The 14,468-nt window shown below is 49.5% G+C and overlaps 2 protein-coding genes across 3 annotated transcripts; one reads left to right on the top strand and one right to left on the bottom strand.

Moving 5' to 3' along the window:
- The first annotated feature begins 5,803 nt into the window (after positions 1-5,803).
- LOC133888399 (probable methyltransferase At1g29790) lies at positions 5,804-7,619 on the top strand. The gene has a single exon (XM_062328620.1). The coding sequence runs from the start codon at positions 5,960-5,962 to the stop codon at positions 7,346-7,348; it is 1,389 nt and encodes a 462-aa protein (XP_062184604.1). The 5' UTR covers positions 5,804-5,959; the 3' UTR covers positions 7,349-7,619.
- Positions 7,620-8,266: 647 nt separating this feature from the next.
- Positions 8,267-11,266, bottom strand: LOC133888400 (26S proteasome non-ATPase regulatory subunit 11 homolog). 2 transcript variants are annotated; one of them, XM_062328622.1, is made up of 2 exons: positions 11,040-11,266; positions 8,267-9,746 (listed from the first exon to the last, which is right to left on the bottom strand). In XM_062328622.1, exon 2 carries the CDS (start codon positions 9,735-9,737, stop codon positions 8,460-8,462), a length of 1,278 nt encoding a protein of 425 aa, XP_062184606.1. In that variant the 5' UTR covers positions 9,738-9,746; positions 11,040-11,266; the 3' UTR covers positions 8,267-8,459. The 2 variants fall into 2 exon arrangements, with proteins under 2 accessions (XP_062184606.1, XP_062184605.1); XM_062328621.1 differs by having other exon boundaries at positions 11,044-11,266.
- Positions 11,267-14,468: the final 3,202 nt, after the last annotated feature.

Genomic DNA, 14,468 nt, shown 5'->3' with positions numbered 1-14,468 from the left:
GCAAATGTAAAGGTGAGGTTGGACCGAGCTGTTGAGGATACGGAATGGAGAGATATGTTTGGCGAAGCAACGCTTTATCATCTTGTTTCCTCCAGATCTGATCATTGTCTGCTCTTGCTGGAACTTAAGAAGGAGAGTGGGGAACGTCACAAACCACGTATTTTCCGGTATGAAATTATGTGGGAATGGCTTGAATCTCTAGCAATTGAGATAAAGGATGCACAGTATTCTGTTCCGGATAGAGAGGGATTGGGTGGTGTTCTGGCAGCACTACGGCATGTCCAGTGTGTGCTGCGCCAATGGAGCAAAAACAATTTTGGATCGGTTACAAAAGAGCTAGATGATCTGAGGGCGAAGCTCAAGGAGATAAAGGCCAGAGATCAGTGTAGTAGAGATGAAATGCGAGCGGTGACTGATAGGATGGACGAGCTTCTTTATAGAGAGGAAATGATGTGGCTACAACACTCACGTATTGCGTGGTTGAAGGAAGGGGACCGAAACACAAATTATTTTCATCATCAAGCTGTCTGGAGGGCTTGCAAAAATAAAATAAAGAAGCTGAAGCTTGCAAATGGGGAGTGGTGTGAAGAACCAGGGCATCTAAAATTGATGGTTACTGACTACTTCAAGAGCTTATATACGGCTGATCCGGGAGTAAATCCAGAATCTTTATTGAGTTCGGTTGATACAAGAATCAGTGATGAGATGAACAACGCACTTTGCCGGGAGTTTACAGCTCAGGAAATCTCAGATGCCCTATTCCAGATGGGTCCGCTAAAGGCCCCTGGACCAAATGGTTTTCCAGCTCGATTCTTTTAGAAACACTGCGATGTGATGCGTGAGGATATTATAACTATTGTTTGAAAGTTCTTCTCGGATGGTATACTACCAACAAGCATCAACGATACAGCAATAGTAATTATTCCCAAAGTTCCCAACCCGGAAGAGCTAAAGGATTTTCGTCCGATCAATCTATGCAATGTGATATAAGAGGTGATATCTAAATGCTTGGTCAATCGCTTACGGCTGATTCTCAATGATATTATTTCTCCAGAGCAAAGTGTCTTTATGCCAGGCCGTATGATAACAGACAATGCTCTCATAGCGTTTGATTGTTTACATGCGATTCAGAGGGGCTCGTGTGGCAAGGATGAGTTTTGTGCTTACAAATTGGATTTATCCAAGGCGTATGATCGCGTTGATTGGGGTTTCTTAAAGTTGTTGTTGGTGAAGCTAGGTTTTCAAAGTTAGTGGGTTCAGTGGGTCATGACATGTGTCTTGACTGTTCGCTACTCGGTTCGCTTCAATGGGGTGCCGCTACATCCCTTTACCCCTTCACGTGGTCTTCAACAAGGTGATCCGTTGTCACCCTATCTCTTCCTACTAGTTGTTGATGGTCTCTCTACTCTCCTAAAGTATCATGAAAGATTGGGTCATATCGACGGGCTATGGGTTTGTCGAAGAGCTCCAAGTGTTTCTCATCTTCTTTTCGCCGACGACGGCTTACTGTTTTTTAAGGCAAACCCCCAACAGGCCATGGCTGTGAGGCAACTTCTGGGTACATTTGAACAATGTAATGGCCAAATGCTTAGCCCGAGCAAGTGTTCTCTGTTGATGAGAGAAGGCAGTGATGACCATGCTATCCAGCAGACCCGAACCATCTTGGGAGTCCAGAGAGTTGAGTTTGAGGCAAAATACTTGGGACTGCCCACTCCTCACGGTCGTATTAGAAGGGGAGTCTTCCAACCAATTGAGGAAAGATTTATGAAGAGAATGGTAGCTTGGAAGGAAAGGATTTATCTATCGCAGGTAAGGAGATACAAATAAAGGCAGTGGCCCAGGCACTGCCTACATATGTGATGAGTGTTTTCAAATTGCCGATGTCCTTGTGCGTCGACTTAATGAAGCAAATCCGGGCGTATTGTTGGGGATCTACGAATGGCAGAAGGAAGGTACAGTGGATTCCATGGGAGAAGATGATATTACCAAAAGGACAAGGCGGGATGGGGTTTAAAGATCTTTGGTTATTTAACTAGGCGCTTTTAGCTCGCCAAGGATGGCGCCTGATTGATCAGCCGGACAGCCTCTGTGCTCGCATTTTGAAGGCCAAGTACTTCCCGAATGGAAATTTTCTCGACACTATGACGGCTACTGATGCATCTCCCACCTGGCGTGCGATTGAGTTTGGGCTTGATCTCTTAAAGCAGGGAGTCATCCATCATATCGGAGATGAAGAATCTATAAGAATATGGCGTCATAACTGGTTGTCTCGAGCATATTGATTGCGGCCGATTGGCAGCACCAGGCTGTGTCGTCCTAGGAAGGTAAGCCAGTTGATTTATCAGTCCAACAGAACCTGGGATGAAACTTTGGTGCGAAGGTATTTTTACCCATGTGACATATATGAAATTCTGAAATTAAATTGTCCTCAAATCGTGCAAATGACTTTGTTGCTTGGAATTATGAAAAAATGGGTACTTTCTCAGTGAGGAGTGCATATAAGCTTGCTATGCACATCAGCCATGATATGGGGATGATTGGCAGCAGTTTGGAGTCAGATGGGGAGAGGTGGATGTGGAAGAAGCTATGGAACTCCTTTGTGCCATCGAAAGGTGAAGGTTTTTGCCTGGAAGCTTGCCAATAATGGTCTACCAACTAAGGCAAATAAATATTACCGGCACCTAGACACTCAGAAGGTATGTGATCTTTGTGGTTATCAAGAGGAGGACTGTTTTCATGCTGTGTCGGTGGATGAACACCTCAAGCGGGGATCCTGAGGGACCCCCTTTGAGATTTGGCCGGGGGGATGATTCTGGATTTACCTCGTACGTGGATTTAATGCGAATGTATGAGATCTAGGCGGGACGGATGATCGTCGGCTAGTAGGAGTAAATGCACAAGGGATTTTAGACAGGTTCGGGCCGCACGGAGCGTAATACCTTACTCATGTGTGTCTGATGTGCTATTAATGCTCTTGAAATACCTTTCTCTGGATCTCTATGTTACAAGATTTTTTTGTCTAAGTCTTGAGCTTCGGTCTTGCTTCTTGCTTGACTTCGACCTAGCTCCTCCAAAGTGCCCCCCCCCCTTTTATCCTACCGGGGGGAGGCTTGGCTTGCCCAGATCGGGGGCACAAGTTTTCGTAAGCCATAAATGGAAATCAACCATTATGGGTCTACAGTTTGATGTTACAGGGTTGAAAATGCGCCCTTCGATCGGTCCCGTCGCTCATTACACCCCAACTTTAGCAGGTGCAGGGGGGTCCATCGGCCAGCCGCTGAATATCCCCGTATGCCCGTCCGGTCAGAGCAGACCTGACATGGTCTGACACGGCAGGGTGGCAGGCGATACGCTTCGAGCCCAGCGACGATATCTCCAAGCCGTTTCCTTTATGGGCCCCACAGGGTGACGTGCGATGAGACCCGTCGCATTAAATGTCCCCACGCCTTCCTACCAGGTAGTGGTAGGGACTAACGTACTCTGTACGATAGGCGTGGGTGGGGGGAGTGGTTGGATGCGACCGGCCATGCTCCCTCTTAAATGCAGCATCGAGCTTCCCACCAATTGACACCTCACCGTTGAGCCCTTGTGGGGTCCCCTGGCAAGGGGCTTCTTAGGTCCTCGGGGTATTCGGGGACCAATTGTTCTTAGCCCCGAGCACCCCCTCTCGGGCCTGGTTCTTCTCGGGTCCTCCGGAAACTCTGGGCGCTCGGGGACCAACCGTTCATGGCCCCGAGCACCCCCTCCCGGACTTGGCTCTTCTCGGGTCCTCAGAGAACTCCGGGTACTCGGGGGCCAACTATTCATGACCCCGAGCAACCCTCCCAGAACTGGCTCTTCTCGGCCCTCGGGGGGATGGTCCTAGAGGGATGGCACCACGTGGTATTGTGCTGTCCTGGCCTCGGGACTCGGGAATCCCTGGTTCCTAGATCACCGACATGCTGTAATCAATTGTCCACATGCTTTGGCTTTAAGACAATTGATGAAATCTTATTGGTGCTTGCCAGCGGAGTGTGATATCACTATGATTGGGCCGAATTGGCTTCTGAATTGATAAATATCCTACTGAAATATTGGTCAATTTTCTCATGCTCATTTGGAGGGCCTGGACTGCGCGTAATGAAGTTCTACAAGCAGGCGGGAGAATTTTGATTGAGGGCTCAACGACTTTTCTAAAGAGCTACATGGATTCCCTGCTCCAAATCCGGCAGCAGGGATAGAGGTCCAATCCTAAACAAAAGGGTGCATGTCTGGTTGGGAGCAGAAGGTCTACCGGGGCAGGCAAGCCACAACAGAACAAGAAATGGTCTCCACCGAGCGAGGGTTGTCTAAAGATCAACGTTGATGGGGCGTTCTTAGCCCAAACGGGTGAAGCAGCTGTTGGGGTGGTCATTCGCGACTATTGGGGCCAAATAAGGCTTGCGGCAGGGAGGGTTCTCTTCCATTGTAGAGATGCGAAGGAGGCGGAAGCAGCTTCGTGCTTAGAAGGAATTCGCCTGGTGGCTAGATGGTCGGCTCAAGCGATGACTCTTGAGTCTGATTGCTCATCGGTGGTGCAGAAACTCCAAGCAAGTCTTCCCGACTCCTCGATGGTGGCGCCTTTCATCCATGATGCTAGATATGAAGCTCAGCAGATGAACGGTGTTGATTTTGTTAAGGTAGGTAGAAAGCAGAATAAGGTTGCGCACGAACTCGCATAAATAGCTATGGGATCGAGGTGTAGTCGGGTTTTCTTTTCTAGCTTTCCCGAGAGTATTAGTGTTCTGGCTTGTAATGACTTTATTTAATATTTAATAAAATTCTCTTAATTCACAAAAAAAGGTTGTATGAGTGCTCACATTTATAATATATATATATATATATATATATATATATATATATATATATCCTTGACGTTCTGATGGTACAGAGATAGAAAGTTGTATTTTTTATCTAAAAAAGTTACTGAAAATACAGGAAAAAATTATTTATTTCTCGCTCAAAAAATTTATTACTCACTTCTTCAAATTATTGAGTAAGCCCCGTTGATTAGGGTCTTGTGGTAGAACATGCGTACCTAGGTTGTATGGCTGCTCATATTTATAAAATTGTTTTATATATTCTTGATGCCCTGAGTACAGAGATAAAAGTTATACTTTCTTCATTAAAAGAGAAGTTACTGCAAATACGGGAAAATGATTTATTACTCGCTCAAATTGCTTCTTCAAGATGAGAGTCATCTCCATCCTTTCCTACTTTCCGTGTCTTTACCCCCAACAATGGTAGAATCCCCATTTTAGGCCGCAGACCAATGCCCGAGGACTTAAAACCATCCGCTGAAGTGGGCCCACAAGTCGGTCACACTGCTCGCTCCCCGATGGATAGCTGTGCACGGTACATGTACAAGAACGAGCACTTGGCTTGCGAAGCAAAACTGCCTCCTTTTCCCCATCTCAAAGCAATCGCACACGGTGAGGGGAGCGTCGATGTGTAATCTGCAATCCACGCACACATGCAGACGCATCCAAAGTCAAACGCGCAGCAACTCTACGCTTTAGGTTTTATTTGTATAGTTTAGAGTAGTTTTTCATCTTAGAAGCAATAAACTGTGCTAAATAGATTGGTCTTATGATTGATTTTTGGTGAAATAAACCAAAAAGTTAGTAATCTGACTCATGATGACTTTTCTAAAAAATTGTGTAACGAGAGTCTAAAAGTTAAGCTTATAAGATAATAGTTTTTCTCAAAACCCTAAACAGCTTTTTTAAAAAAATAGTAAGTTTCAACTATGTCAACAGGACCTTTTAAGTTTAATCTAGAAACTCTCCCAGCTTGATCGACCGATACATTGCACTCGCGAATTTTGCAGGCGCATCAAGAAACACCATTTGACATGTCGAAATGATCGGCAAATAGTGAGCTGATCGATCGACGCTTACCAGTTGTCGCCGGTCGCCGCGGGCTGCACCGGGTGGTGGTCATGTACGCGCCCAAGCACCGGGGCCATTCATCGCAGCAGCAGCGCGTCGACGCGGCGGCGATGGGTGGCGCCGCGGACGGCCACGGGCACCGGCCAACGGCGCGGCCGGCGCCTCGGCGCGCCAAGCTCAAGATCCTCCTACTCGTCATCGCCACCAACATCGTATCCGTCTACCTCTTCTCCGGCGCGTCGCTGTCCGTGCACCTGCCGGCGTCCGCGCCGCGCATCCACCTGTGGGACTCGGCCGCACTGCTGCGGGACCTCAACGGCACCCGCGCCGCGCTCGCCGGGGCGCGCGCGGAGCTCGCGGCGCTGCGGGCGCAGTGCAACACGTCGTCGCTGCTCCTCGAGTCCGTGCTCGCCGGGCTCGGCGACGTGCACGGCGACACGCCGCCGGCCCAGGACTTTGGCGGCTGGCCCGAGGAGCCAAAGGGGGAGCTGAAGCTCGCCATCGAGCCCCACAGGCTCCCACTCGGCTTCCACGCCAACTTCGGCACCGACGAACTCTTCCCGGGGCTCGGCTTCGCCTGCCGCAACTTCCAGGATGAGCTCGCGCAGTACATGACGTACAACGTCAGCGCCCAGTGCCCCGACGACGACGCCTTCGCGCTGCAGCTGATGCTCAAGGGGTGCGAGCCGCTGCCCCGCCGCCGCTGCAGGCCGAGGTCGCCGGCGCGGTACGCCGAGCCAGCCCCGCTCCCGCGGAGCCTGTGGTCCATCCCGCCGGACACCACCGTCCGCTGGGCGCCGTACACGTGCAAGAACTACACTTGCCTCGTGGAACGCGCGCGCACCAGGGGCGGGTCCTACTTCTGCAAGGACTGCTTCGACCTGGAGGGCAAGGAGCGGCGGCGGTGGCTCATCGACAACGGTGGTCCGGGGTTCAGCATCGACAGCGTGCTGCGGTCCCGGCCGCCGGGCACGGTGCGGATCGGGCTCGACATCGGCGGCGGCACGGGCACGTTCGCGGCGCGCATGCGGGAGCGCGACGTGACCGTGGTGACCACAACGCTGGACCTGGACGCGCCCTTCAACCGGTTCGTGGCCTCCCGCGGGCTCGTGCCGCTGCAGCTCAGCCTCATGCAGCGGCTGCCCTTTGCCGACGGCGTGCTGGACATCGTGCACACCATGAACGCGCTCAGCAACTGGGTGCCCAACGCCGTGCTCGAGTCCGCGCTCTTCGACATCTACCGGGTGCTCAGGCCCGGCGGCGTCTTCTGGCTCGACCACTTCTTCTGCCTCGGCCCGCAGCTCAACGGCACCTACGTGCCGATGGTCGATCGTGTCGGCTTCCGCCGGCTCCGGTGGAAGGCTGGCCGGAAGCTCGACCTCGGCGCCGAAAGAAACGAGTGGTACCTCTCGGCGTTGCTCGAGAAGCCCATGACTTGACAGTATCACAGCGCCGGTTGGTAATGTGCTTGTTGTTTCTTCCATTGATTTCTTCTTTGTGCTTTGGGTGATTGTGATTGTCAGGAAACAGGGTCCAGAAAAAGGATTAGCATTGTAGAGAAGAGAAGATGACGAGATTGTGCCAAGATTTAGACGGATTCTGAAATATTTTTCAAGAAATAATTCAGTTTAATTGTTACAGAACACTGCCTATTGCTAGTCAGTTGTGGCGCATGTTGGGTGTAGTTCAGAAGGTGTTATCACTCAGAGCAGCACAAGCTAATTGTTTTCCTTTTTCTTTCTTTCCTTTTTTGAACTTATAAGTACTCCACTTGAGGAAGAGTTATTGGTCTGACATTCCCCTGCATTGTTTTCATCGTGTATCTCAGCAGTCCAGTTTACATGACACCTTAACCACTGTTAGCCCAATAATTCTTGGTAATAAATTTCTATTTTTGGTATGAGAATTCCACTAATACCTCAGTAACCCAGTAGTGGACCGCATGAGCAACAACACTAAGCACACCTTTAGCAAAACCTTGTGACCGACTAATCCTTAGCTCGATTCAGATATCACAAGGCCTGCTGCTTAAGCAGCACGAGCTCACATGATGTGCAGAATGCATAGTGCGGTAGCAGCAGGCATATATATTTCAACAGCATAGCAGAATCAACCGACATGCACACAGGCATGAAAAGATCGACACACGTCAGGCACGAGGTGAAAACATTAACCGCTGTTCAAAGTACAACGGTAGCCAGCCATTCTCCAACATGCATCTGCCGTTGTCACAAAGACGGAATACAGTAGGATAATCATAACAAAGGTACTGCAGTATCACAAAATGGTTTACGCTAGTGACCAGCTAGTGTTCACAGTATTCCGACCCCCCCCCCCCCCCCAACAGAAACGGCAAATTGTCTTGTTCGTGAGCAGGATGGTATGCCTGTTTGTTTTGCCAAAAAAAAAAAAAGATGGTATGTTTGTTTAACTAAACAAGTGATCAAACTGAGGAATAAAATGTCAATGGAAGCATAAATGTCTGAGGACAACAACAGAAATGAAACATGATGAAATCAGAGCTGGCAAGTAAGGTAGCACGTGCTGCTTTCAAACCATTATCTTGGCTGACCTCAAGTAAAGGCTGTCCACAACCTTCCCAACGTTCGAAATGGTTTCGAGTGTCGCAGGGAAGATTTCCTCGGTTTTGGGATCCTCAAAGATAATGAGGCAGCCAGCGCCTTGATCCAGAGTCCCAGCAAATTTCTTGTCGAGGATCATCTGCGACAACTTCTTTTCAACATGATCAACTGGCAATTCAATCATCTCTGCTATATGCACAATCTCCACCCTTGAGTAGGGCTCAATCAACCTGCAGAGATTCTGCTCCAGGAGCGTATCATACAAAGATGAAAGATGCCTGTGGACAATAGGGTCCTCCTCCAGCTGGGACTTGTAATCACGAAGGGCAGTTTCAAAGTACTTTAGAGATCTTTTAGAGTAAGCATCAGCTACAGCTTTCATAGCATCAACATCAGGACCCAGATACTTTAGGCCAGCCTTAGATGAGATTATTCCTGCAACATCATCAGCTTGGTTAACCATTATCTTGCACAGGAGCATGTATTTCAAGCTGAAGATGGCCTTTGGATCTTCCAGTGCATTGAAAGCTTCAAATGCCTCAAAGAAGTAGCTGTAAGCAGTCTTGTAATCCTTTTCTTCAGCATGAAGGATTCCACTCTGGAGATCAATAGTGCCTTGCTGAGCTGGAGGAACATAAATGGCATTTGCTGCCGTTCTAGCAGCAGTTAATGAGGCTTTGGCCTTTGGCAGATTTCTCAGGGAGAAGTGAAGTTTGCTTTCCAGAAGGTCAATGTCCACAAGAAGTAACTTGTCATCAAGCCTCCTCACTTCCTTGATAAGACTAGTAAGGAGGGTAAGGGCTTCAGTGTACTCCTGATTCTCTAACAGGAGGGCCGCCAACTTCGCCTCCACACGCTGCCGGAGGAAAGTACGCTTCTCTGCACGGGTCCACTCCACCATCTCCTTGCAGAGTGAAATCTGAAGATCAGATGATCCAGGTATCTTGGTGACAGCATCAATTATTCCACGGACAATTTTTGCAGTCTTTGCCTTGGGAATCAGAGCAAAAAATGGCCTGAGCTGGGTCAAAAGATTCCGCAGCTCCTCAGCTCGGTTCTCTTTAGTGAGGTAGTTCGTAAGATTTGTAATTGCAACTTCTTTTGTTCTCAGTGCATCAGCAGAAGAAGATGGGTCCTGAAGGACACGGTAAAGGATTGAAATGGACTCTGAAGCATCCTTAGCCTCCTGAGCCTTTGCTAACGACTCAGTTGTAGCAGGAAGGTATGACGATTCCATTGAAGACATGGTTACTCCCTACACAACATAACAAGGATAAGGTGCCAGCTGTTAGAAAATGAACTAAGAATCGGCCAGAACAACGGGAAAAACATTAAATTACACGCCGTACAAAATAATGCAACATCTGGAAAAAGCAAGCATAAATTTCCTTTACAGCCTCAAATTAACACGTCAGAGTAGAGATACATGCATGAGACTTATGATCCAGCCACCACAACTACACATGGCTTCTGGCAGCACAAAAAAAAAAAATCTATTTTTGTTCTATTAGCAAAGTCAGACTAGATATATTCAGGAATAGCTAAATGCATGATGAATCCACACATACCACCAAAAAAAGAAGAAACACCAAGTACTTCCATACTATAACTGGCAGCACAAAAGTTACACATTCGAAAGGAGAAGAGCGTAACCAGGTGCTAAATTGTGTGTGAAAGAAAATATCAATACAGCAGGGAACAACTATCAGTTACTGTAGGTTGAATATACCATTGAGTACAAAGAGATCACTAGATCTACGAATATCACATAATAGTTCAAGTTGTGAAAAACTTCACTGCCACCTTGGCTGACAACCATATTCATTATACTTAAAAGGCAATACCCAGAAAACAACATCGCGCAAAATAACCATGCTTCAACAGTGCCAAGGGAACTTACATACATTTAGGTGGATAAAAAGAAACAGCCACAGCCTTTAATTCAGCTATATGCAAAACAGACGCCGTTTTATCTAAGACCAAATCGGTAAAAGTTCCATGATACTCGCACGTTTTATGAATCAACACAGAGGATAACTAACCCTTAATAAGTATAAGAGATTATTAACCCCTAACAAGTACAGACTACAGAAGATAGCAAACCCTTACGGTATTGTTCGAAACAAAAACAAACCCTTGTGGTAAAGTTCCATGCTACTAGCACATTTTATGAAACAGCGTAGGAGACAACAAACCCTTAAGCAGTATAGGGGATGATTAACCCCTAACCAACCAGTACATACATGAACTAACTCTTAATCAGGCTGGTTTTCCACACAAAACCCTAAACCTAATAGCCATAATCAAACACCCTAACCCAATCTAGTAGCAGACAACCATGGGGAAGATGTGAATTGTGAAGTCTACTACCAGCAAGATCCAATCGACCACTCCGTCACGCATCAAACAAATCGGCCACAAAATAGATGGATTGTAGTACGGAGCACCCGTCCCAGAAAGACAATTTCGGATTTCATCGCTCGCGACAAAGGAACGATCCAGCATAACTAGACGAGCGACCCATCTAGGCAACCTAGGGTTGACTTACTCACCAACGAGAGGAGGAGAGGTGGCGCCGAGCCCCGTGCTTCGGCGGAAGGGGAGGACGGCTGGATCTACGGAGGCGTGGCCGGCGGAGAGGCTTCGACGATGGCGTCGGACTACGAGAGAAGGCAGGAAGGGGCCGGCGTCGATGGATTGTCGTGTAGCCTCGCTCACCGCAGCCACCGCAAGGGGAAAGATCGAAAGGAAAGGAAGAGGACGAGCTCAGGGTGACCGAATTGAAAGGGCTTCTTTTTTAGTGGGCTGATTGTGGGCTACAACAAGAGGTTGTGGGCTGGGCTTCGAGCTGGATTGGTAAGGCGTGCGTACATTAAGGAGGTTCTAAGCTTCGGCCCAAATAGATCCCTAATCCCATTGTATTTCGTTTTAGGCCCAAATAGATCCCGAATTGCATTACTTGGGTTGCCCGGCCGGCTCGACACCCGGCACATCCCAAAATCTGGGAGGAAATGATACCGCTCGCACGGTACTGGAATGTATCGCGTGGTACTTTTAAGTGTGCCTCGGTCTTCCTTCCAATCACACGCGACCTCTCCACTCCGCTCGTTTCTAGTTCTACGAACATCATCTTTACCCCGCTCGCTCTCCTCCTTCGCCTCTGATAGCTTCTGTCGCTGGTCGCCGCCACATTAACCCGATATTGCCAGGAGGCTCATTTGACGCCCTCGTTGTCAGCCCCACCTATCGCGTGCTACCACTACCGCCTCGTCGTCCCGCTGAGTTGTCGTCCACCATCAGTCTCATTATTAGCCTAAGCCTTCCCTTTAAGATTCGAGAGTCTTCACCTCAAACCCTAACTCAACCCTAATTCCGAACCTTAAACCACCTAGCAGCGGTGTCGTGACAGCGACATATAAGGGGGTTGGTTTACGTAGCAGGAAGGGCGGAGGAACGATGGCGAGGGGGCGAGAGGAGGACGACGGGAGGTGTCATAAGGAGGAGGATGACTATAGGGGTGCACAGTAGTTGAGGGATACCGCATATGCGATACATAGTTTTTTTTTCGCAAAATCTAGGGAGTAAATCAGCATCTGTTAAATGCCACACGCCTCTCCTTCTCCCAGTACGCACCACTTCGCCAACCCTGTGTTTGCACTACCGCCGCCATGTCGATCCTCCTCACTGGCACAAGCGAGCCTCTTCGTCGAGTCTGAAACCTCATCGATAAGAAGTTCCAGCCGGATCGAACAGAAGTTCTAATTGTGGAGTGGGAAGTTCTAATCAAAGACAAAAAAAAAAGATTCCAATCAAGAGGGAAAAAGTTCCAATCAAAAGTGGAAAAGGGAGCAAATGGGAACGAGTGAAGATGACGACAAGCAGCATGCTGGTACATTGGGAGGATGATGGTGGGCGACATGCTGGTGCGAAGGGAGGATGGCGGTGGGCGTCGATATGAGAGGAGGGGGCGCATCTGGTGGCGTGAATGGAAGGTTGTGCCATAGGCACACGCAAGAAGGAGGTGTATGAGAGAAAGACATGGAGGAAGGAGGCCAGTGTGGCATCACAGCAGGAAGATGAACAAGATGTTAGAAGACTTGTTCAGATGCTATGTGTAAAAAAACCGCACAAGCGGTATATAACATTTCTGAAAATCTGCCCAAGCTTCACCGAGGCACCCCATGGATCGAACTCCCTGCATGCATCACAAGTCCACGACGCCTCACTCACCACGACTACGATAGCTCACCAAAAGAAAACTTCAGCAACACCGAACCTGGACAATGCTAAAACTTAGGTAAATAAAATGACATCATACAAATAACCACACAGTGGATACGAGATGAGATTGTAGGGGGCGAATCAAACCGACCTAGGTGTCGATTCCGAAGAGGGTGAGCTGGGGGACGTCCAGGAGGAGGAGGGTGGTGCCTTTCCGAACCAGCTCCATCGCCGCTTCCGGGTCAATCCATACCGCCGTCGCTCGCCATGTCTAGTAGCGTGCGTTGTCGATGGCTCCCCACCTAGCCCTGCCGCCTCCGTCCGTGGTGACTTCGTCATCCATGCCACGCCGCCCAAACTCCTCCGCCGCTAGCCAAACCACTCGAGCCCCCAACCAGATCCACCCAAGCGCACATTACGCCGACGCCTATCCCAGCTGCTCACCTGCTCCCCCTCATCGACTTGAGCCCGAACTAGTGGCCGAAGTCCCAGCCACACCAGATGGGCCGGCCCACTTCGACGCCGCAGCCGCGCTTTTTACGCAGAGATTATCCACCGCATTCAAATCTCCTCACCGTGCAGTGCACGCCGACCGGAGGGAAAGCACGGCACTGCGAGTTTGTGCGACCCGGACGCCGTGAGCGCGGGAGATCGGGCGAGGCGAAGCCGCGGGGGCGATTTGACGGGGCAGCGGGGGTCAGGTGCGGCGTGCTGCGCGGGGGCGAAAGCGGAACGGGCGTGGGTCACTTGCGCGGCCGTGGTATGGAAGTGGGCTTGGTGCGTGACGGATCATGCGGCGGCGGCGGCGCGTTGGGCTGATGGGCACAGGAGCCGGCCGGGCACGCGCAGGTGAGGTGAAGGGGCCGGGACACTCGGTTGCGTTGTCTGAGCCGTGCGGCGCGGGACCAGGGAGAGGGAGGCGGGACTCCCCGCTCGGACTGCGGCGGCTGCCGTAGTTGCTGTTGGCGGCTGGCTGGGCCTTTCCCGGCAGCCGCACCGCCGCCGCGCCTCGCTCGCGCACGCACGCACGCACGCATCTACGCCGTTTGCCGCTGCTGACGCACGTCTCCTTCGCGCCGGAACGGAGGCCGGTCGTGGCAGGTATCGTTACGAATCCGGCGGCTGTCCGGGGGCACGCAACGTACTGGCAGGAAAATTCCGCGTCGACCACACCGTGTCGTGTGATCGTCTTCGTAGGCAGGTGTAACTTGGTGACGAGTGACCGCATGATTCTCAAGTATTCGACGGAGGGACCCTGCACGATGGAAAAGCCGGCACAACTGTGTTCATCGTTACAGGGAATTAAACTATTTAATAATTGTACCACCGCTGGTAATTTTTATTTTATAATTTCGATTCGGGTGCCTTTTGTCGTGGGCTCATATACTTTTGACAGAACCACAGGATATATCTGCGGCATATCTGGGGCGACCGACAACCTTTCTCCCGTAGTACGAAGAAACCAATGTGCCATGCTTATTGCCCACAAACACAGGATATTTTTGTACCTTTGAGGTATAAAATAATTATTACTTTTAACTATTTTATTTGTTTTTAAATCCTTGACACTTTACGATTTCCAAGACTTAGTTTTTTATTTTGCCCTTATAAAATATTCATTCCTCCACCTTTTACTGTTCTATATAAATATTTGGATAACCTCATGAGGGCATTTGGTCATTTTATATTGAAAAGTGAAACACCTTAGTAAGTGTGTATTGGTCAAAGTGGTCCATTATTTAGAAAGAGGGAGTAA

The sequence above is a fragment of the Phragmites australis genome, chromosome 13 (assembly GCF_958298935.1).
Source record: "Phragmites australis chromosome 13, lpPhrAust1.1, whole genome shotgun sequence".
Lineage (NCBI taxonomy): Eukaryota > Viridiplantae > Streptophyta > Magnoliopsida > Poales > Poaceae > Phragmites > Phragmites australis.
This window is presented reverse-complemented; position numbering and strand designations above follow the sequence as displayed.

What these genes read in the sequence shown, in the direction of transcription:
- LOC133888399 (XM_062328620.1), top strand. Translation starts at nt 5,960, where the DNA reads ATGTACGCGCCCAAGCACCGGGGCCATTCATCGCAGCAGCAGCGCGTC.
- LOC133888400 (XM_062328622.1), bottom strand. Translation starts at nt 9,737, where the DNA reads ATGTCTTCAATGGAATCGTCATACCTTCCTGCTACAACTGAGTCGTTA.